Source organism: Sus scrofa, chromosome 7, assembly GCF_054392235.1.
Source record: "Sus scrofa isolate SSC_HxYL_T2T_F1_AM1 chromosome 7, Sscrofa_HxYL_maternal_Yorkshire_Landrace_v2.0, whole genome shotgun sequence".
In the NCBI taxonomy this organism is placed as follows: domain Eukaryota; kingdom Metazoa; phylum Chordata; class Mammalia; order Artiodactyla; family Suidae; genus Sus; species Sus scrofa.
The window spans coordinates 5,398,931-5,422,689 of record NC_139389.1 but is presented as its reverse complement, the minus strand read 5'-3'; the positions used below and the strand labels follow the sequence as shown (position 1 = coordinate 5,422,689).

Below are 23,759 nucleotides of genomic sequence, written 5' to 3'. Positions count from 1 at the left end.
TTTCCTTGGCTTGCCCAAATCACTTGATACAAACTCTCCCCTTTTTGGGGGAGAGGTGCTCGCACTCCTGGCTTGTGGAAGTTCCCCGGTCAGGGATCGAACCCCTACAGCCACAGTGCCCTTTGCATAATCCTCAAATTTAAATTCCACCGCCAATCCTGATCCGAGAGCGGAGGTTTGCCAGCTCCTCCCCATCTGTCACGCACCCCTCTTTAGGCCCCGCCCCCTCTCTTGGTCCCGCCTCCTCGCCGGGAACACGTTCCACGCCCCCCTACGCTCAGCCAATAGAAGGTGACGTTGGAGGGAACGGGACGTCCCTCTCAGCCAGTGCAGGAGATCCTTGCTGACCTGGTCCCGCCCCTGCCGAGAGCTCGGAGCCGGAAGATGGCGGCGGCCGCTGAGTTGACGCTGCTGGAGAAGTCTCTGGGGCTGAGTAAAGGGAACAAATACAGCGCCCAGGGCGAGCGCCAGGTGAGAAGCGGAGGCGGCGCGGAGGGGGAGAGGTGGGCGGGAGCGAGGCCTGCCGGGCCCGGGGAGGATCCGGCCGGCGGGCGGAGGCGGCGAGTGAGGCTGCCGCCCTCACCTCCCCACGTGTCTGCTTCCCCCGGTCTCCTCCTGCGGCCCTCGCTGCCGGAGGAGCTTGGCCTGAACGTTCCTCCTGCGAAGTTGTCATCATGCCGTTCTGGGAAAGCGAGGGGGTCCTCAGAGAGCCCTTAGGCCAGGCTGGAGGCCCCGCGTGTGCATTCAGTCGGAGCGTTCACTGTAATGGTACCTTTCGTTTGGAATTACGCAACTGCTGCGAGCGAACCGCGTGCCAAGGACACAGTGCCAGGACTGGGGGATGCAGCAGTGGTCCCGGCGGACGTGCCCTCCGCTCAGGAAGCTTGGTTTTCAGCTGGGTGGACAGACGATGCAGCTATTCTTGTCACCCTCCCGAAAAGTGCTGCATCGAAGCTAGATGGCCGGGAGATCACCTATTGGCCCAAACTGGGAGATTCAGCTTTTCTGAGGCCTTTTTAGATTAAATGTGCAACGTGCGAGAGGGAGAAGGTTCCGCGGAGTGAGATTACCTGGGAAGGTACAAGGATTCTGATTTCTAAGGGCCTTAAGGACGTTTCTGTTTTATAAAGGTGGCGTTTGCGAGGGATGGAATGAATGTATTGGAGGAGGAGAATGTAGGAAGACCACTTTGGATATATACACGGGGTTCGCTCCTTTGAGATTTTTTTTTTTTTTCCTAGATGATACTTGTTTCTTTTTCTGTTCTTCATTTGATCCCTGTTAAAATCTCGACTCCAGAACAGTTGTGTTGTAGTTGTTTTGCTGACCGCACCCGTGGCATATGGAGGTGCCCAAGCCAGGGAGGTGCCTCACCTCGCCACCAGATCCTTAACCCGCTGCGGCACAGCAGGAACTCCAGTCGTGTTGTAGTGTGAAACTGAAGGAGAGGATGCAGGACTTAACCTAAGAGCAGCCCACCAAGTGGTGCAGAGTAGGCACTGGAGCCAGACTGGCCTGCTTTTGCTTTTTCCTCTGGCCTCCTGCTGATTCCTCCCCTCTGCCACTACTCCCAGTTGGTTCTGGTTTTGTTTTGTTTTGTTTTGTTTTTGTTTTTGTTTTTTAAGGAACCCACTGCCTGGTGTTCTGGAAGTTAGGTATCCAGCCTCATCACTGCTGTGGCTCAGGTTCCATCCCAGGCCTGGGAACTTTTGAGTGCCAGGGCGCACCCAAAAACCAAAACAAAACCAAAGAAATGGGTTTGCAAACTTCATGAAGAGCTCGTGTTTGACATGTGTAAGACGAATAAACTATGAAAGGTTGGGTAATTTGGGATGACACGTAGATGGGATAACAGTGTGATGAACGTATGATGGACAGGATCGTGAATGACGCAGTGCGAAGCAAGCCCAGAATTATAGTGCGGAGCCCTATGCTGAGGGCTGTGGAGTTTAGAATTAAAACTTTTTTTTTTTTTTTTTTTTTTTTTTTTTTGGAGTTCCCGTTGTGGCTCAGTGGTTAACGAATCTGACTAGGAGCGATGAGGTTGCGGATTCGATCCCTGGCCTCACTCAGTGGGTTAAGGATCCGGTGTTGCCATGAGCTGTGGTGTAGGCTGGCAGCTACAGCTCTGATTGGGCCTCTAGCCTGGGAACCTCCAGGTGCTGTGGGTGTGGCCCTAGAAAAGACAAAAGACCAAACAAAAAAAACCAAAAAAACACTTTTTTTTTTTTCCTTAAGCGGAGGGAGGCTATTGAAAGTTTCTGTTAATGTGTTTAGGAAAAGAGATGAGGCTATATGATTCCTTCATTTGAGGGGAAGACAACTGACAGCAATAAGCCAGCAATAAGGCATTCTCCACAATACTATCAATAATAATTAAAATTTGAAAATGGAGTTCTAGCTGTTTCACAACGGGTTTGGCAGCATCTCTGCAGCACTGAGATGCAGATTCAATCCCTGGCCCAGCACAGTGGCTTAAGGATCCAGTGTTGCCACAGCTGCAGCATGGGTCACTACCGAGGCTTGGATCTGATCCCTGGCTGCAGGGTGGCCAAAAAAGAAAAAAAAAAAAATTGAAAACACTCCAGGAATCCAGCTCTAGAAGAATGGTTGTTCAATTGTGATGCATCAGCACATTGGAATATTATTTATGTAGCCATTGAAAGTGATTGCTTTAAAGACCATGGAACCTTAAAATGAATGTGAAATAGTGTGTGTGTCTCAAGATCTCAACTACATAAGGTCTGCCTGCTTAGGATGTGTAAAGGAAAGAGAATGAACTTCCAGGTCACTGGTGCTTTATGCAAACCCTGATGCCACCATTGCCAACCTGGTGGCCTTGGTTCTTTGTCTGTGAACTGAGGATGCAGTCACTTACCTGTCTCAGAAGATGTCATGATTTGATGAGAACGTAACTGCGGGAGTTCCTGTGGTGACTCTGGGTTAAGAACCCGGCTAGTATCCATGAGGATGCTGGCTTGATCCCTGGCCTTGTTCAGCAGGTTCAGGATCCAGTGTTGCTCTGAGCTGCAGTGTAGGTTGCAGACACCGCTGGGATCTGGCCTTGCTGTGGCTGTGGGGTGGGCCGGCAGCTGCAGCTTTGATTCATCCCCTAGCCTGGGAACTTCCATATGCCACAGGTATGGCCAGAAAGAAAGAAACTGGGAGTTTTTTGAGTTAGTGTGATGGGGTTGTGGGTAATTTATCTATTTTTACACGTGATTCTCTTTAGAATTGTCATTTTCCCCTTCACTCAGCACCTGTGAGCGCTTTCCTTCCTTCAGCACACACATCTCAGTGAGTCACCTGCAGTAAAGCGAGTCCCCACCCAGGCAAGGAATGGAACATTGGCGGCCCCTCCAGTGACTTGTATCTTGTTTTCCTTTAATGCATTTTTTTTTTTTTTTTAAGGAAGTTATTGGGGAGTTGAGGGAGCTGCGTAGTGAATGGAAAGTAGCTGGTGAGGAAGTGGAAAGCTGAGACGACCTTTAGTTACTTCCTTTAGCTTTTAGGAGGTAACCTTTGAATCTGTATCCATAAAATGTTAATCTCCCCATATAGCTCCCATGCTCCTGTTGCCCGGGTGTGAGAGGGCCCTGCACAGTGTAAATAACTGTCTGAGGCGTTCCCGTCGTGGCTCAGTGGTTAAGGAATCCGACTTGGAACCATGAGGTTGCGGGTTCCATCCCTGGCCTTGTGCAGTGGGTTAAAGATCCAGCGTTGCCGTGAGCTGTGGTGTAGGTTGCAGACGCAGCTTGGATCTGGCATGGCTGGGGCTGTGGTGTAGGCTGGCAGCTACAGCTCGGATTCGACCCCTAGCCTAGGAACCTCCACGTGCTGCGGGTGCGGCCCTAGGAAAAAAATAAATTAAAAAACTGTCTGAGTTCCGGATACTGTTTTCATGGTGAAAAGAGCAGCCATCTTCCTGGGGAATAATTCTCTTGGTTTTCTGAGGCCGGTTAGATCGTATCCTTGTTATTTATAATTGGATAGTCTCCCCATTGGTGATACTTGGCATTTTTTTTCTTTCTCCCTTTTCTTTTTGTTTTGCAGCACCCACGGCATGTGGAAGTTCCTCGGCCAGGGATCAAACCCGTACCCCAGCAGCAGCCCTGAGCCACCGCAGTGACAATGCCACGTCCCTAACCCACTGAGCCACCAGGGAATTCCTACATTTTCTTTTAAGATTTATCAAAACGCTCCATTTAGTTATGCGTCAAGAACATTTAGGAGTTCCTGTTGTGGCTCAGCAGGTTAAGGACCCAACGTGGTCTCTGTGAGGATGTGGTTTCGATCCCTGGTGGCCTCACTTAGTGGGTTAAGGATCTAACTCAGGTCAGATCAGGTGTTGCTGCAGCTGTGGTGTAGCCGGCAGCTACAGCTCCGATTTGACCCCTAGCCCAGGAACTTCTATATGCCACAGGAGCAGCCATAAAAAGAAAAAAAAAAAATTGTTTATTTTTGTTATTACAGAAGTTGGGCTTATTTAAGTATGTTCGTTCACCTTGCTAAAAGAGAGAATGGGTAATCTGGATTGAAATTAATGCGGTATTATTAGAATTTCCATTTTCTCTTTTTGTACATACATAATTATAAATTATGTAGAAACACTATGCTGATAATTACTAACCTGTAATTACTAGTATCCCATTGGCAGGCATCTGTTATCAAAGGTAATCAGATAACTGCTGTTTTCCTGACCTCGTTGGTATGTAATTTAATATCTTAGAGTATTTGAGAAAACAGTTTATTTCATGGTTCCTTAGACCTTACAGTCACGGTGGCAATTGTTTTTCCAGTTTCTCGGAAGAACTCTTGTTTTTTTGTTGTTGTTTTTGTTTTCAGATCCCAGTTCTTCAAACAAACAGTGGTCCGAGTCTGACGGGGTTGACCACCATAGCCGCTCACCTGGTCAAGCAGGCCAACAAGGAGCATCTGCTGGGGAGCTCGGCAGAGGAAAAGGCAGTGGTGCAGCAGTGGCTAGAGTTCAGGGTCACGCGCGTGGATGGGCAGTCCAGCAAAGACGACATCCGCACTGTGTTGAAGGTATGGCGACTTCCCTTTAGAGGCTGGAAGGCGAGCGCTGCTGATAATAACAGGGACCGCTCTTCCCTGAGCTTCGGCCGCTGAAGCGCTTGGCCTTCTTTACACGTCTCCTCCCGCCTCCTGAGAGTTTGGCCCTGTGCTTATCTTTGCCTCCATCAGACGCTGCCAGCCCCTCCGTTCAGCCCTCAGCACCAGGGCCTCTTCCTCAGCCTCGTCCTCGGCTCCCTGTCTCTAAAGCAGATGCAGGAGTTCCCTGGTGGTCTCGAAGTTAGGGATCCAGCTTGGTCACTGCTGTGGCTCGGGTCATTGCTCTGGCTCGGGTTCAGTCCCTGGCCGTCGAACTCCCACATGCCACGTTTGCAGCCAGAACAAAAACCAAACAAACAAGCAGGTGCAGCTCCTGTTCTAACTGCTTTTCTCTCCTACACAACCCCTGTGCCTTTCCTTCCAAGCACTCGTCGTAGTCAGTGGTAACAGCTTTGCATGGTTTTTTCATATGATGGCTTGACACTTATTCCCCCTACTCGGCAGTCGTGTTTCCCTGAGCAATAAAGTCTTTTCTTAAAGGCAACGGGGAATCGGAATCTTGGGAGTTGTAGTTTGAAAAAAGCTGTCCACTTGGCCTGAGAAAGCCCATGTTGCCCTCCCTTGAGACTTATTGCTTTAGGATTTGTATTTTCTTTCTAAAGAAGGCAAATTAAAATAAAAGAATCTATTGATATAAACTGAATGTGGCTGCAGAGTCATCAAGCGTGAAAAGCTTTCCACATAAAATTATATTTGTTAATTACTTACATAAAAATAAAGCAGGCATTTGGGTTGTGGCTCAGCAGCTGAAGAACCCAACACAGTGTCCATGAGGATGCAGGTTCGATCCCCGGCCTCGCTCAGTGCGTTAAGGATCCTGAGCTGCCATGACCTGTGGTGTAGGTCACAGACACAGCTCAGATTGCATCGCTGTGGCTGTGGTGTAATTCAACTCCAATTAGACTCCTAGCCTGGGAACCTCCATATGCCGTGGATGCAGCCCTAAAGAAAAAAATAAAATAAAAATTTTTTAAAGCTAAAAATGTGAAGGAACCTTAGTGGTCTCCCAAACAACCATGTCATTGTGGGAATCCCTTCTGTTTCCTAATTTTATTCCGATTATAACCTAATGCAAGTTGGTCATGTAAGTTGTACAAGCAGATCTTATGGTACTGAAAGTTTTTCATTGATCATTCTGGAGGAAGTGATCTAAACTGTATTCTTTCTTTTTCTTTTTTTCTTTTTTCTAGAGCTGCACCCGAGACACATGGAGGTTCCCAGGCTAGAGGTCGAATCGGAGCTACAGCTGCCAGCCTACTCCACAGCCACAGCAACGCCAGATCCGAGCCATGTCTGTGACCTACACCACAGCTCATGGCAACTCTGGCTCCTTAACCCACTGAGCGAGGCCAGGGATCAAATACGCATCCTCACGGATACTAGTTCTTAACCCGCTGAGCCACAGGGGAACTCCAGCTACTCATTCTTAAACATCCATTGGGCAGCCTTTCCAAAGGGACCCTCTCAGTGCACGTGAGATTTCAGGCAGATAAAAAGGAAATATGACCTCTCTTACGGTTTTCCAAAACAAGGCATTAGTAAATAATGTATTTAATTCTGACCTCTACAAGCAGGATTTCATTGAATTGGGTATAGCAGTTCAAAAGCTGGATTCATCGATTTGGTCTTAGGAGCATAGACTTAATTCTGCCAAAGTGTTGTATCTGGGATATTTAACATCATTATCTGAAATTTCAACCGGAGAAGCTGACTGTAGATACTGCCTATTTTTTTTTTAATATCTGAGGCACTGGGTGCGTTGGGCTGTCGTCCTTGCTCTGCCCCTGTTTGCTCATCTGTACCTATGGTGATGAGTCAGGTTTGGTCTGAGCAGCTGATGGAACAGTGACTGTTAGGCCCACCCTCTGCCCTCACAGACCTCAGACCAGCGGGGGAGACCAGCGCATGTGTAACGCCTGCAGTGTGGTTCTGGGCCGTGTGCCCGCGGTTGAGGAAAGGTTGTCTTCTGTTTTACATCGGTTTTTGCTGTTTCATGGTAGCATTTTTATTTTCAAGGCAGTGTTTATTATGGAACTTTAGGAAATATAAATAAGCAAATAGGCGTTCCCGTTTTGGCTCAGCGGAAAGGAATCCGACTGTATCCGTGGGGATGCAAGTTCGATCCCTGGCCTCACTCAGTGGATGGGGGATCCAGCGTTGTGTTGCCGTGAGCTGTGGTGTAGGTGGCAGACACGGCTCGGAGCCCGCGTTGCTGTGGCTGTGGCTAGGCCGGCAGCTGCAGCTCCAGTTCAACCCCTAGCCTGGGAACTTCCATATGCCACGGGTGTGGCCCTAAAAAGCAAAAAAAAAACCAAAAAAAAGGCAAATAAAAGAAATTTCAAACATTCACAGTCCCACCATCAAGAGAGAGCTGACCTGTTAATAACACTTATGCTCAGTCATCAGATGTTGCATTATTGAATTCCTTTTGTGTTCTGCACATGCTTTTTCTTTCATTAGATGTGTGTGTGTTTTGTTTTTTGGATGGACAGCCATCGGACACTGTAACTTGGGGTGTTTTGTTCACTGACAGTATGTCATGAACGTCTTTGCAAAACTGTAAATATTAACTTAACTTACCTTTGATAACCTGTTAGCGTTCCATCATGTGTTGTGCCAGAATTTAGTCTATCCCCGTTTAATTTAGTAAATATCTGTTAAATATTTTAACACATTCCCATTTGTTTCATTTAGGCTACACTCCTGCAAGGGAAATTACTAGACTAAAGCTGGACATGCTTTTAAGGCTGTGTTGTTCGTTTGCCTTCCAGAAAAATACATTATTGCAGTTTGGCCTCTTCCACAAAACCCTTGCTGACATGGACCCCTTTCCTCCTTTACCACCCCAATTTTACTACCAAAAGAAACCAAAAAGTGATCTTTTTGTTTACTTTGCATTTTTTTCCTTGACATTATTGATGCTGTGGCATTTTTTTTCATAATGGGTTATGAGCACATTCATTATTTTTAAAAATTTGCTTACTTGGAGTTCCTGCTGTGGCCACTGGGTTAAGAATCCAACGGCAGCGGCCCAGGTTGCTGCAGAGGTATGGGTTTGATCCCCAGCCTGGTGCAGTGGGTTAATGGATCCAGCATTGCTGCACTTGTGGTGTAGGTCACAGCTGTGGCTTAGATTCAGTCCCTGGCCAGTGGACTTCCATATGCCCCAGGTGCATCCATTTAAATTTTTTTAAAAAATGAACGAAGGACTTGAGTAGGCAAGTCTCCAGAGAGGATATACAGAGCTAATAAGCATATGAAAAGACAACTGAGCCACAACGGAACTCCAGCCTTCTAAATGTTCTAAATGTTTTAAATGGATGGTAGTTAACTTTATTGTTGTTTTTTAAATTAGTATATTGTTGGAGTTCCCGTCATGGCTCGGTGGTTAACAAATCTGATTAGGAACCATGGGGTTGTGGGTGTGATCCCTGGCCTCGCTCAGTGGGTTAAGGATCTGGTGTTGCCATGAGCTGTGGTGTAGGTTGCAGACGCAGCTCGGATCCTGAGTTGCTGTGGCTGTGGTGTAGGCCGGAGGCTGCAGATCCGATTAGACCCCTAGCCTGGGAACCTCCATATGCCACAGGAGCAGCCCTAGGAAAGGCAAAAAGACAAAAATAATTAATTAATTAATTAATATTTTGTTATTTTTTTGTAGGATCTCAATTCATATCTTGAAGATAAAGTCTACCTTACAGGCTATAACTTCACGTTAGCAGATATCCTGTTATACTATGGACTTCATCGCTTTATTGTGAGTATTTGAATAGTTACTGCCGTTTTTGTTTAGAATGATTTTTTTGTCTGTCTTGACTTGAAATCAAATTGGCATTTTTCAACTTACCAAACAAAAACGAAAGGCATTCTCTTTATACGAGGTACCTAATGCAAATATTCCTTCCCGTGTATCCATCAGTCGTAGGGGTTTCCTGTTCCTTGACCTGCTCGATTCCTCTTCTTGCTCCTGCTTTTCTTCCCAGCTCCCTTTCTTGCCACGCGCTGGCCACGATGCTCCCCTCTGCTGGACCCACATGCCCCTGCCACCTGGCGGCCTGGTTGCAGCCCCTCCTTTCCGTGCAGCCTCTCATCTCCTCACTTCATTCCCTAGTCCCGTGGTTGTCTGAAGTCAGGCGGCGCCTTCCCTTCTTCCAAAGCTGTTGGCTTTCTTCCTCATCCTGCCTGGATCCCCTTTTGTGTAACTTGACTCCCCCGCTCTTGGTCCGTCCATTACCGCCTTCAGCCCTCTCTCCCACTGAGAAACCACGCAGCTGCAGGTTGGTGTCAAGGTACCTTTACCCCATCCTGTTGCAGCTGGGCTCGCCCAGAGCCCTTTCCCGCAGACCCAGCGCCTCTTCCTTCCTCCAGAAGGAATATCTGCCGTCAGGGTCACAGCCCGCATCCCTGAGGGAGGAAGATGGGGCTGTGAGCATCCCAGGCACGTCCTCATCTCTCACCTCCTTTTTCCGAAAGGCTCTTCCTCCACTAATCCATGCCTCCAGCCTCCTACCCCCTCTCCTGCCCCTTTTGTGGATCTTGTCCCAGATTTTTTTTTTTTTTTTTTTTTTGTCTTTTGTCCTTTCAGGGCCTCACCCATGGCATATGGAGGTTCCTAGGCCAGGGGTCTACTCAGAGCTGTAGCTGCCAGCCTACACCACAGCCACCGCAACTCGGGATCCGAGCCGTGTCTGCGACCCACACCACAGCTCACAGCAAAATGCCGGACCCTTAACCCACGGAGCGAGGCCAGGGATCGAACACGCACCTTCATGGATCCTAGTTGGGTTCTTGACCCCTGAGCCACCACAGGAACTCCCTTGGCCTTACACGAGCGCTTCACCCCAAACATCCCTTCACTGCCCACCTTCCCCCCTTGGAAGAAGCAACCCAGACGTTTTTCTATTTTCTGTGCCTCTCGCATCCCATCCAGCCAGTCCTGTTTCTGCCTCCTGGGTGCTCCTCCTGGGGTCTCTTCCTGTGACCCCGGGTGACCCTGCCCCGGTTCCAGGACTCAGGCTCTTCTGTCGGGACTGTGGCCATGGCCTCCTGCCACCTGTCTCCTCCGTCTTTCCGGCCGCTGCAGCAATTTCCCTTCTGAACGTGTCTTTTTCTTTCTCAAAATAACGAAGCAGCTCCTCCTCCCTGCACTGGGAGAGCCTTCCTCCCAGGACTGCCACAGGCCTTCCCTGGCATCTCCTCCCCTGGGCACCTTCTGCTCATGGAAGTGCCCCCTCCTCTGCCTCCATGGCACCCCCAGGACCCTGGGCTTGGGCTCATCTCACTCCGAGCTGCAGTTGTTGGAAACGTTCTCTCTGATTACAAACCACGGAGCCACATGCTAGCGGTCTACACTGGTGACACCCGTGCCTGGCGGCATCCATCCACCCTCCCTCCCTGCACACCGGGCACCAGAACTAGCTCAGGTCCCCCTGTTACATATGACAGAGTTGCGTATTTGTTGTCTGTACCTCATCACTCCAAAGGCAGCAGGGCTAGTGGTTTTAACCCTCCTGTTCCAGAGAAGGAAATGCCTGCTTCAGAACATTGAGTGCCTTGTGAAAAGACACAGTTCCGTTTCCAGGAGGGCTGAGACGTCCCAGCATCAGAACGTGTGGAAAGGAAAATTCCCCAGTCACGTGTGATCGTTGCTCTCATCCCGCACTCCAGCCAGAATTCCAGGATTCGGGTTTACTTGGCCTACTACGCATCACTTCTCTAAGCTCTGAGTGACTGAGTTCTGTGAGGTCCCTGCAGTGGCCTGGGACGACCCCTGGTTCAGCATCCTGCTCTCCCGGTTCCGGCTTGCGTCCGGAGAGCTTGCTGCCTGCGCCCCAGACACTCCTCGAGGGCCATAGAAAAGGGAGACAGCTCTCTTTTCAGGCAACTGTTGGTCTCATCAAAGAGATGAGACTGTTTGGCATGAAAACAATTAGTGAATAAGAGAGAATGGAATCTAGGGTGAATCTCTGATTGGAATATTATGCGAATAAAGAGGCAGCGTAGAATCGTGACGTTGTCAGGGACACATCAGCAAAGTCTGGATGGCTTCGGCTGTTCTGGGGAATTTTCATCCTTTTAGAAGGCTTATGGTAAATTTGGCTAAAAGCATTGCTTCTAAGTGGAATGGCCCTATAATTTCCCTTCCAAAACAGCACTTTTGATAATGAAGGGAAGGCTGTTAAATATTACCCTGGGGCACCGGGAGCAAAGCAGGACCAACTTCCCCGACTTGGGGGGGATATGACTTGGTTTAAAGCAAAATAAGGAGATGGAGGAGAATCGGGTCATGTTTCTTTTCATGCCCCTCCAGCTCCTGGCACAGTGCTTAATGCTGCTAAGTGCCTTTTTATTTTATTTTATTAATTTTTTTTTTTTAATGGCTGCATTCGTGGCATATGGAAGTTCCTGGGCCAGCAATTGAATCCAAGTTGCAGCTGCCACCTATGGCACAACCGAGGCAATGCCAGATCCTTTAATTCATTGTGCCAGGCCAGGGCTCAGACCTGTACCTCTGTCATGACCTGAGCTGCTGCAGTTGAATTTCTAACCCTTTGCCCCACAGCGGGAATTCTGCCAAGTGCTTCTTGAGAAGAGCAAGATTGAGTAATCTCACCCTCTTTATATTTCCTCTTTTAAGCAGCCTGTGTTTATCGTGAGAGTCTAGTCTTTAGTTACATACTCCAAAATAATTAATGTCTAAAGTAGTCCTATTTAAATGCGAAGACAGTCTAAGGAGAGCTGAAATCCTCTGCTCACGCCAGCCTCTTCTTACTCCATTCTAGAGTCAAATATTTTAGGAGCATTTTGAATTTAGAATGGGGACATGGCATAACTTACCTTATTTCAAAATGCACAAAGCCCCCAAGGTAAAAAGGGTTTGCTCTTACGGTATCCAGGTGTCTGTCCCCGTGGCAGACCCTGTCTTTCAACTTGGAGGAGTCCATCACTTGATTTGAGTGAGAGTGTGCAGCTGCGGGCACGGCCGCCCGGGAGGGGAGCAGGAATAACTGACCCCTCAGAGCAGCAGCCACGCACTTGGTGACATTTCACAGGCACTTAAAGGGGGCCTTACTTAATTTTAAAGCTTGGTGTTGGGGAGATGTCATCTCTGTCTCACACGTGGTGCCTTCCAGGAGCTAGTGCCGGCCGTGAGGACCGTCCAAGGTCTGGCTTAGTGAAGCCTCAGGCTGCTGCTGAGAAGGACAGCGCTTCTCCCATCTAGTTAAAAAAGCACAATAATGAAGTGTGACTCTTGCAAACCAGATTATACGTTTTTACATTTTTCCCTTCTCGGGTGAATACAGGTCATGCGGTAGGAAAAGGAAACCCTCTGAAAAGGAGGCAGCCTGGGTGGAAAGCCTTTGGCAGCAGAGAGAACAAGGCCAGGATTCCATAATGCGGAGCATCGGGGCCCCAGCCGCCAGGCTGTCCCCGGGGAGTCCGGGTGCCCGCAGGGGCGTTTGGTTTTCCCGCAGCTTAGAAGTGCTTCATTCGATGCTGCCTTTCAGAGCTAGGGTTCTCCTAACCATATGCAGTGATCTGTGCCCCTGGTTTGAGAATAGAGTATCCTCCTGGTATATCCGCTTTATATGTAGTGGCTGCAGTACTGTAGGTAAGGGTATCATGCTTACATTTTCAAAACAAAGTTGAATGGGGAGTTCCCGCTGTGGTGCAGGGGTGTTAATGGCGTCTCTCCAGCCCTGGGACACAGGTTCAGTCCCCGGCCCGGCACAGTGGTTAAAGTATCTGCCAATGGCCCCAGCTGGTGCATAGGTTGCAGCTGCAGCTCAGACCTGATCCCTGGCTGGGGAACTCCATATGCTGAGGGGTGACCAAAAATGGAAGGGAAAAAGCGGGGGCAGTTCCCACTGTGGCACAGTGGAAATGAATCCGACTAGTATCCGTGAGGATGTGGGTTTGATCCCTGACCTCGCTCAGTGGGTTAAGGGTCTGGCATTGCCGTGAGCTGTGGTGTAGGTCGAAGATGCAGCTCAGATCTGGTGTTGCTGTGGCTCTGGTGTAGGCCAGCAGCTACAGCTCCGATTCGATCCCTAGCCTGGGAACCTCCATATGCCGCAGGTGTAGCCCTAAAAAGCAAAAAAAAAAAAAAAAAAAAAAAGAGTGGAATAACATGTAAGTCACTGCTCACCATCCCTGTGGGTTCATGAAAGGAGTCTATAGCCACAGCCTCTCTCCCGCCCTCGTCCACGTGCAGGCAGAGCACCTGGGAGGAATAAAGGCCTGTCAGGAGCAGGCCTCCCTGACGGTGCCTGTGCTGTGACCGCCCCGCACTGTGGTGCAGATAAAGCCCCAATGGGAAAAAATGCTTCCTGGGCATTGGATGCAGGAGGGTCGATGTGAGGTGCAGACCCAGCACGAGCTCACGTGCGTCAGACGCGGCTTCTGGTGCTTTGTTGGCCTTCGAAGTGTGTTTATGTTTGCCCTCGTGTTCCTTCACTTACGTGTTCTCGTTTTTAGATACTTAATATGGGATCAGCACAGTGCCCAAAACAGCATTGGGAACCTTCAGGTCATCAAATAATTACGCTGTTTGGTTGCCGCGTGAGCTGGATTGCACTCGTGGCTGAGTTACCCTGTGAGAGCCGGTCTCTCGCTTGCTTCCCTCTGAGGATTATCACACTGTTCTTTGTTACGCTGCCCGTGACTGTGGCCCGTTATTGTCACTGCAGCGACGCAGTGCTTTCTCAGGGTGATCTCAGCCTGTGAACAGGCTGTCACCCAAGATTATTCAGGTTCTCTGTAGGGGTGTGTGCTGCTGACCGTAAGACTGTTATCAATTGAAATATATTTGTTTTGGAGTTTGGAGCGCCAGGGGAGGTGTCCTTCTTTCTCAAAGAAAGGAGAAGTAAAAGAAAGAGCTGCAGAACAATCCAGAATCCACCCCTAAAGCACGTCCCAGAGGTAACCTGGGGCCAGTTGGAAAGACAACAGACCAGCATCCCCCCCGCCCTCCTGGAACGGGCCCCTGAGAGAGCTTCTCCCCTGTCTGCATGGGAAACCTAGTGACTAAGAACATTATCTCTTGAGCTTTAAAGTTCACACTAGTTCACGAGTGCCAGTGTAAATTAAAAGGAATGATTAGGTCGAAAGAGCCAAGCATCGCGTAGACACACTGGCACGCAGGCCAGTAAGGAGCAGGAAATGGTTACCAGACAATCGCACTGGGTTTCCTGTTAGAAAAAAAGAGAAGGAAAAAAAAAAACAGTCACCTGGAAGGGATGATAGAAAACCAGTGTTGTGAGTAAAATAGTTGGTGGGGATCCCATCCCAAAAGCTGTCAAAAATGTGAGTTTGGTGGTGCCGGCGGCTGCGTTTGTTTGTTTCTCTGTTTACGGTCCATTCAGTAACACGTCGTCCGCCGAAGAAGGAGGGGAGCTCTCCAGTCATAGCTTCCTCGGACTCTTAAAGACAAGCTCCAAAGTCTGAACCAAAAGGTTCAGTGTAGCCAGATCCTTCTGGAAAAGTGCTGTATCTGTAGCCACATTTTCTGAGGGCCAGTAGACAAATGGACAGTAGATCATCTCGTTAAAAATGATTGGGATAAATTAGGAAATGTTAGAAGCAACGTTAGAAGCTCTTGGAATAAAAATCATTTTCATGCTGTGGTTCTAGAGACTGAGCCTTTACACCGGAGAGTGAAAATGTGAAATTTTGAAGTTGGAGAATATTGATTTTGCCGAGTGTGGTAGTTTGTTGTTGTTTTCTTTAGTAGCAGGCCTGGTGGCAGCATGTTTCTGTGATGGCAGCGCTGTCTGAAATGCACATGGTCAACAGGCTCTGGCCTCTCCCCCTGATGCAAAATCTGGGTGAACAGCTCGAACGCAGACCAGACAGGCGTCGGGACCTCATTGTCTGGAACTGCTTTCTTCTCCGGGCTCTTGGGTTCATTCTAAGAAATGACATTTCAGAAAACAGCTGAGTAGAGTCTTTTTCAAACAAAAGAGTCCTGAAAAGGCTCCATTGTAAGCAGTCACATTTGAGTCATTGGATATTTCAGCAGCTGACATGAGATCAAATTGGAGTAATTCTGGTTACTTCTGTTTGCTGGAACTGTCAGTAAAGAGGTCTACTGAAGTTGGTTTTGAATTTTATGTATCTATGTAGGTACGTATGAATGCGTGAATGAGTGAAAACTTGTCCCATTTCCTGTTAGATTTGCAACTTATTTGCTAGCAGTTGAACATTTTAGAAATCTCTCATTTTTAAATTCAGTGGTGAGTTTTACGTGTGGTAAAGATGTAGAAAAAGAACAAAGACTTTGGTCTTTTACCAAGAACGTACATGTTTTATGCTTTGAAATATGGTCTGATGTTCGGTTTATTCCACAGTGGTTGTTTAAGTGTCTCCTATGTGTAGCACACAAGATACTTAGGAATAATACTTCTTTACATGCGAAACCATGAATTCTCTTTTAATAAAAAGTAACTTTTAAATTTAAAAGAGGCATTCTTGGAGTTCCTGTTGTGACGCCGTGGAACTGAATCCCACTAGGAACCATGGGGTTGTGGGTTTGATCCCTGGCCTCACTCAGTGGCTTAAGGATCCAGCGTTTCCATGAGCTGTGGTGTAGGTGGCAGATGTGGCTCAGTTCTGGCATTGCAGTGGCTGTGGTGTAGGCCAGCAGCTACAGCTCCGATTAGACTCCCAGCTTGGGAACTTCCATATGCCACAGGTTCGGCCCTAAAAAGACACACACACACACACACACTCCTTACCAGTGTTCTTGACTAATGTGTTGATTTTTTTATCTGCATGCCATGGCCTAAACAATATTGTAGGTAAACAGAGGGACATATTTTTGAGAACTAGATGCCACCCTGCAACCCCCTAAACAGGATGAGTTTATTTTCTGTGTTTTGTTTTGTTTCGTTTTTGCTTTTTCGGGCCAACTCCGAGGCATGTGGAGGTTCTCAGGCTAGGGATCGGGTCGGAGCTGTAGCCACCGGCCTACGCCACAGCCACAGCCACGGCAGAGCCAGCCGAATCTGTGGCCTACACCACAGCTCATGGCAATGTGCCGGATCTTTAACCCAGTGAGCCAGGCCAGGGATCAGACCTGCGTCCTCATGGATGCTAGTCAGATTTCTTTCTGCTGAACCATGGCGGGAACTCCCTATTTTTGTAATTTTTTATGGCAGCTTGTATGTGGGATTTAAACCTGAAACTTAAATCTTTATGTAACAGTAACAACGAGACTCTCCCTGCTCATAATTTAAGGAAACTGGTCCAACAAAGGTGGACATTTGACCCCAAAGGTCATCCTAGCAGACCAGCTATTGATAACAGTCGTATCCTAAAGTCATGGAGGCAAAGAGGAGAGCACGATGGCTTCTCCCAGTTTTTCTGTTTAAATTGCCTTCGAGGAGAGTTCCTGTTGTGGCTCAGCAGTAACGAACCCGACTAGGATCCATGAGGACGTGGGTTCGATCCCTGGCCTTGCTCAGTGGGTTAAGGATCTGGCGTTGCCGTGAGCTGTGGTGTGGGTTGCAGACGGGGCTCGGATCCCGCATGGCTGTGGCTGTGGTGTAGGCCAGCGGCTGCAGCTCCGATTGGACCCCTAGCCTGGGAACTTGCATGTGCTGTGGGTACAGCCCTGAAAAGCAAAAAGAAAAACAACAAAAAATAAATGGTAAATAAATAATCGTAAATGTAAAATGAAAATACAAGTTCAGTTAAACATTTATTGAGAAAATACGACGTATCTACGTTTTAATTTTATTGCTAATACTGTTTCTACTCTCAAATAATTATCAGGCACCGGAGTGACCTGTCCTTCCGTTTCGTTGACCTGGTAGCTTTGCAGGACGTTTGCCTGTAGGCACAAGTATATGTTAAATTCTGAAGGACATCCGTCTCACTGAGGCCCTCCGCTAGCAGAGCACTAAGGGTTCTGGCTGAGGGTTCTTCTCTGTGTCAACATCCCTGTCAGTTTTATGGAGACTTTTGCAATATGTTAAATAAACGAATCAACAGCAGGAGACGCAAGATCACTTCTCTTACGTGGTCCGAGGCTGTCCTGCTGGCTTCTTACTTGACACCTCTTCATGATTTGAAGATTTGGCTCAGAGAAAAGTCCACATCACCTATTTTGGAAGCTGGAGCCCTGTGAAATGAGAGGTGCCGAGGGTTCTGATTGCATCTTTCTCTAATCGAATCTCTGGGCATCCTTGGAGCTTGATAGTCATTGTGTGCACTGCTACCACCCGCCTCTGGAGATAGAGTTCAGCTTCTTGCAGACAGAATTTAGAAGGCCTGTTGTTCATCTGAAACACCCACCCCTGGAAAACTAGAGGTGGCCCTTCCTTCTGGAATTGAGCAATAACCACTTGACATTCAATGGGTCATTGTCTTCTTCTGTGAAGTTTTCCCCCAGAGTTTAGTAGGAAGAAGCAGTCACCTACAAAGATATATATTTGAGTGTACATAATATGCCCTCCTCAAGTATATTAGATGCCAGTAAACCTTTCTTATTTTAGGTTTGCAAAGAAGATTGGAGAAAGAACCGTCTCAGTCTTTCCGAAGCTATTCTCCCCCTTTCTCCCATTTTCCTTTCCAATAAAACAAAAACCAGACTCTTCAGTCCTCCAGCTCCTGGTATAATGTAAATTTTTCAGATTTCACTATAAAGTACTTTTGGTTCTGAATTGAACATAAAAGCATCAAACAAATAGAAAGCTCTTCCAAGTGGCTGAACTGTTTCACTCCTGTCTTGAGTATATTTGGCTTTGAAAACTGTAGGGTTTTTTGTTTTGGTTTTTTTTCCCCCAATTTCTAGCTCCTACCCAAATGATATTCATAGTTGCGCTTATGTAATGTCTGTGTTGTGTGTGTGTTTTTAATCTCTACTCAGGTTGACCTGACTGTTCAAGAAAAGGAGAAATATCTTAATGTGTCTCGCTGGTTTTGTCACATTCAGCATTACCCAGGCATCAGACAACATCTGTCTAGCGTTGTTTTCATCAAGAACAGACTATATACTAGTTCTCACTAGAAGCCGTCCGTGCTCTGCAGAAGAGTGGTGAAACATTTTAAACGGAGAGTGTATTCTGGACCAGAGGACTAATGTACATCTGTACGCAGTTGTGCTTTATGTGTGGAAGCCGGCAGAATTTGTAAAGCATATACGTGCGTCCCAATGTTTTACTTGTTCCTTAGTTGAAATTTTGCAGTTTTTTTAAAACTTTTTTTTTAAAACTTGAACTGCTGTCGAAACTTGAGATCAAGGTATAAACTATCTTGTTTTTATAGATGAAATTTATTTTAAGAAAGCTTATAAATCAGTGGCTTAATGCTTTTAGGAAAAAAATAGTCCTTCCAGTGGTTGACATGTTTGGCTATTTATTGACCTCTTCCGTCGTCTTCTAAAATTCATTTTCCCCTTCTGAATATTTCTAAGTGCTTTGTTTATTAAGAACTATAGTACATTGTGCCAAGAAGGCAAAAAAGGGAAGACAGATGGATTTGTTTTCAGATATTTATGTGCGCCAGTAAACATGGTTGAGAAAATCTCTTTTTGTTTGTTTCTTTCTTTCCTGTGGTCAGTGTTCACCGAGCTGAAGCTAAACTCCTGCACTGCCCTAGAGGGAAGTGGACTCAGATACATTCCCTTGAGTTGATGGTTCTTTTGTTGTCGTTGGGTTTATTGGAATATGCAGTAGCTGAAAAGCAATGGGAAATTCCTACCACCCCGTGAATTTTGGACTCGGTACTAGATTATTCTAAACGGAAAACCAGCATTTAGAAAGGCTGCTGTTGATGCTCTATGCAGAGAAACAAGTGGAGTCAAATACATGAGCTTCACCATATATTAGTTATGACACCTCAGATGAGTCATTGCATGTGAATGCCTCCTCTGAAATAGAGGTCAAAGTGACTGATGGTGACTTAACTTGCAGTGAAAATGTATAAAAATGACCTGGCACAGTGCCCGGCACAGAAAGTGATTCGAGAAAGACAAACTGTACGGAAGATTGTAAGATCCAGAACCGACAGTTTTATCAAGTCATATTAACCAATTCAGGAGTTCCCGTCGTGGCTCAGTGATTAACGAGCCTGACTAGTATCCATGAGAATGTGGGTTCGATCCCTGGCCTCTTTCAGTGGGTCGGGGGTCTAATGTTGCTGTGAGCTGTGGTGTAGGTGGCAGATGCAGCCCAGATCTGGTGTGGCTGTGGCTGTGGTGTAGGCCGGCAGCTACAGCTTCATTTAGACCCCTAGCCTGGGAACCTCCATATGCCACGGGTACGGCCCTAAAAAGACAAAAGACAAAATAAATAAATAACATTCACAAGCCTCTTTCCACCGGTCATGTCTGAGGCACCTGTTCAGCAACCCCATCTGAGATGAGACAGCTTGGCAGAGCATCTTGTGATCATGCTAACACATGAATCTGTCGTGTTATTCACCAGTCGAAGACTCTCTGATCCTTACATCTTCCAAGCTGTTGAAAAAAGAGAGCATACTGGTTTTTTTTTCCAGAAAGATCAGCAAAACTCTAAAAGTCTATGCCATTCCTTCTGAAAAGTGGATGCCCTTTCCACCATTTTCCTGTAAATCCTAGACTCCTGCAGCACTCCTCATCCCATAATCCATTGCAATTTTTTTTGTTGTTTTTAAATCCGGCCGTGCCCAAGGCATATGAGAGTTCCAGGGCCAAAGTGGAACCTCTGCCACAACAGTGACCCAAGCCACTGCAGTGTCGACACCAGATCCTCAAGGGAACCTGCTGTGCCTCAAGGGAACGCCCCTTCTATATTTGACATCTTGTAATAAACAGATTCCTGAAACAGCATGTAAAGCATCCTTGGGGAGGCTGCCAGTTGCTCAGCATTCTTTAAACATAAATAAAAATGATCAGATACCATTTACTGAGTGTCTGCTGTGTTTTGGGCTCTGTATCAGACGCTTGGCAACATTCACTTTATTCTCATGTCAATTTAGGAGCTGGGGCAGAGTAGAGACTGACCCACATGCTGGTCAGCACCTCAGTCAGACCAGGGACCCTCCTTATGTTGCGGGTACAGCCCTGAAAAAAAAAAAAAAAAGACATGTCAATAAGGAGTTCCCTGGTGGCCTGGTGGGTTAGGAATCCAGCATGGTCACTGTTGTGGCATGGGTTCAATCCCCCCCAAAAAAAATGTATTAAAAATTTTAAGCAAAGGAAAAAACGTATATATTTGGAGTTCCCCCTCTTGGCTCGGTGGTTAACAAACCTGACTAGTATCCATGAGGACGTGGGTTTGATCCCTGGTCTCACTCAGTGGGTTAAGGATCCAGCGTTGCCGTGAGCTGTGGTGTAGGTCACAGATGCGGCTTGGATCCCGCGTTGCTGTGGCTGTGTTGTAGGCCAGCAGCTACAGCCCCGATTGATCCCCTAGCCTGGCAGCTTCCATTTGCCGTGGGTGTGGCCCTAAAAAAACAAAAGACAAAAAAAAAAATTTAAGCAGAGGTATTAGGCATGAACAGACCTATTACAATCAGGTACACATATATCACACCAAAAGATGAAATAGCCAACTATTTCACAGGCAGTCAAATTAGAATTATTGTGAGGGACAGCTTTTTCATTTATTTATATATACTTTTTCTAACATCTGACTTCATTCCTTGAAAAAAAAAAAAAAAGAGTAAGATGTCACACAAACTTTCAGACATTTAGCTTTTTAACCCCAGAGAGCAATATTTCTTATCTCTCCCCATTAGATAACCTGTCCCTACCGGTGACCAGGGCACTAAATTTTGAATTCTCCGCACACAGGAGTAGGCTGCTACATATCTAGGCATCTTCATTTTAGTCGTGATTTATTGAAGCAGAATTACATTCCCAACTCGTCCTGGAGCTCTGGGTGAATTTTACTTCAAAAGCAAATGGGGAGAAAGTTGCCGTCTTGTATCTGGCTGTGCCCAGGTTTTAGACACGCCGGGGCCGCTATCCCACTGCCCCAAGTCTCGTCGGCTGGATTTATCACAGGGAAGGACGCCCACCTCTAGGGTTACATTCAGGCATATCAGAGATGAGGTGGGGAATTTGATTTTGCAGTAATGACTTGTTCCTGGGGCCCACATTCCTGCAGGCCCTGCCTTTATTCCCCGTATTGCTGGTGAATAAAACTAATTCCGATTGCTGGCGAATCCAACCAAACTCATCATTCACTTAGGAGCGTGGCCAGAAGAAGGGAGGCGGGCAGTCAGGGGATTGGCCATGTTGGCCGTTTTTTGCTACCATGTCTCAAAAGTTTCTCCTTCCGTTATCGCAGTTCCCTTGGGCATATTTTCATCTTTTAAGTTTGTGTTTCTTGCGGGGAGAAACACAACTTCCAGCCTGGCGAGTTAATCCGACGGCTTGTGCACGCGTGATGTCTCTTCCACTTGAGAGAGGCTGAGTCCCCAGGGCTAGCCAGGACTCAGGAGTCCTGCAGACCCCGCCTGCCCATCCTGCTGAGGGTCATCTGTCCCCGAGGCCTTGCAGTGGATGATTTTTGTCCCCAACCTCTCTCTGCCTTGCCCCAAACATAATCTGCTTGAGAAATTTGTGCCTGGCAGGCCTGTCTGTCCAAGTTAAGCTTGAACTACAGTAGCCACACAACTAACCTGACAAGGCATCGCTCTGAACAAAAAGGCCCCAGGCCTCTGACTGAGGCCACAAACTTCCAGCCATCTGACTGCAAATTCCAGAGTTTCTTTGGCTCAGTCCAGGGACTAGTCTCGTGCAATGCGGGTTATTCTTCCTCCACTGCCCCATTTTCCCCAACCTCTTGCAACACACACACCCTATCTTAAAGGCCCTTAGAGATGTTTAATCATCCGATTGGCCTCACCAGCTTTGCAGTTCCTAACTGTTCAGCGTCCGACTGAACCCCGTGACGGATGAAAGAACTGTAGAGCTGACTGTCACGGTCAGAAGTTAGAGGGTGTGAGTGACAGCTGTTGCCTGAAAGCCTTGGGTCTCAGCATGCGTGGGAATCGCCTCCGGTTTCTCAAAACACAGATTGCTGGGGTCGCATTAGAGTTTCTGATTCAAGAGATCTGGTGTGGCGACCCCACCATGAGAACCATTATATTACACCCATCTGTGGCTTGGATGACAATCGAACATAGAGGAGGTTCATCCAAAGAAAAGCTCGTGCCTGTGTCTTTGTGCCTCCCCTTGTCCAGTTTTCTGGAGGTGGGACTAGTGTGGTGCTGGAGAATCCTGCCTTCCGATTGGTCGGCTCTGTCCCCCTCTCCCGCAGCCCCTCCCCGTAAAGCGAGGCGCTTCCAAGGGATGGAGCTGCTCCAGAAACTGCTTGAGGGGAGACAAGCTTTGGAGCAGGACGGCTCTCTTTGCTGCCTATGCTGCACTTTACGGATTTCTGCAAAAGAGGAGAAAGGAACAGAGGCGTACCCTGGACCTGACCGTCTCAGAGAACAACACAGCTCAGCAGTGGGCAAAATACTACAGTCAAACAACTGGAACGTATATCTGCAGGCTATAATGCAACAGCAGTGGAGAAGAGTAGTTGCGCGGGGCTTTAATATTGGCCCCGCAGGTCGCCTGCCCCCTCCCTCAGAGCTATGTCCCAGCTCCTAGCACTGTGCCGGGCTCACTGAAAGGCTCCATCCGGATTCGTTAAACGTGTTTGAGGAAATGCAATGGCCATATGACCGGTTAGAGTGAGTGTGGCTCCCCTCTTCCTTCTCCCGGATGGTCCTTCCCCATGCTCTCATCACCCACTGTACCCGGTTGTTTCTGCCCCAAACGGGCCGGGCATTTAGCCTCTCTGCCTCAGTCTCCTCATCTGTAAAATGAAAATAATAATAATAATAATAATAATACCACCTACAAAGGACTGCCATGAGGATTAAATGAGGTAGTGTATATACAGCACTTAAAACATTAGCTGGCCTGTCTTCAGTGCCACGTGTGGGTTCACTGGCCACACAGTTCTGACACTGACTCCCAGAGTTAGCCCAGAGCTCTTTAGACTCCAGAAGGTTCCACAAGCTCTGGGCTTCCCAGACCACTGCAACTTCTGTCCAGCTGTCTATAAATTTCAGGGGTTCTCACCTGATCCTCTTAGGGTCAATAATTCACTTGAATGACTCATGGAACTCAGGAAAATGCTGTACTTATGATTACAATTTTATTGCAGATGATACCAATCAAGACTGGCCAAACGAAGAGATGCATAGGGTGAGGTCTGGAAGGGTCCCCAATGCTAAGCTTCTGTGTCCTCAGTTTGCCTTGCCCTCTTGGCACATTAACATATGACCACCAACCAGGAAGCTCACCCTGCTTGGTGTCCAGAGGGTTTTTATTGGGGTATCTCGGGGAAGGCATGATTGATTGAATCATTGCCCACATGACTGAACTCAGTCCCCAGCTCCCTGACCCTCCTTAGAAGTCAGGCTGATATTATGTGGCTCAAAGCCCCAACCCTTTCATCACATGTTGGTCTTTCAGGCATAGCCAGCCCCCCATCCTAAAACACGTAGGTACCCACAGGAGTGACCACTAGCATAACCCCAGGTCCAGCAGGAATAACAAAGTTACTCCTGTCACTTGGGAAATTCTAAGGATTTAGAAGTTATCTCCCAGGAACAAGCGACCAAGATGAGCCATAGTCTTT

General features: G+C 47.6%; 1 protein-coding gene across 8 annotated transcripts; it reads left to right on the top strand.

Annotated features, from left to right (window-relative positions):
• The first annotated feature begins 345 nt into the window (after positions 1–345).
• Positions 346–20,014, top strand: EEF1E1 (eukaryotic translation elongation factor 1 epsilon 1). 8 transcript variants are annotated; one of them, NM_001243545.1, is given in 4 exon segments: positions 346–471; positions 4,846–5,046; positions 8,792–8,887; positions 18,002–18,661. In NM_001243545.1, coding segments are annotated over 4 exon segments (525 nt in total). In that variant the 5' UTR covers positions 346–384; the 3' UTR covers positions 18,143–18,661.
• Positions 20,015–23,759: the final 3,745 nt, after the last annotated feature.

Coding starts and splice junctions, on each gene's coding strand:
- EEF1E1 (XM_005665556.4), top strand. CDS start 385: ATGGCGGCGGCCGCTGAGTTGACGCTGCTGGAGAAGTCTCTGGGGCTG. Junction 5,047..8,791: donor ACATCCGCACTGTGTTGAAG/GTATGGCGACTT, acceptor ATTTTTTTGTAG/GATCTCAATTCATATCTTGA. Junction 8,888..17,627: donor ATGGACTTCATCGCTTTATT/GTGAGTATTTGA, acceptor TTCTTATTTTAG/GTTTGCAAAGAAGATTGGAG.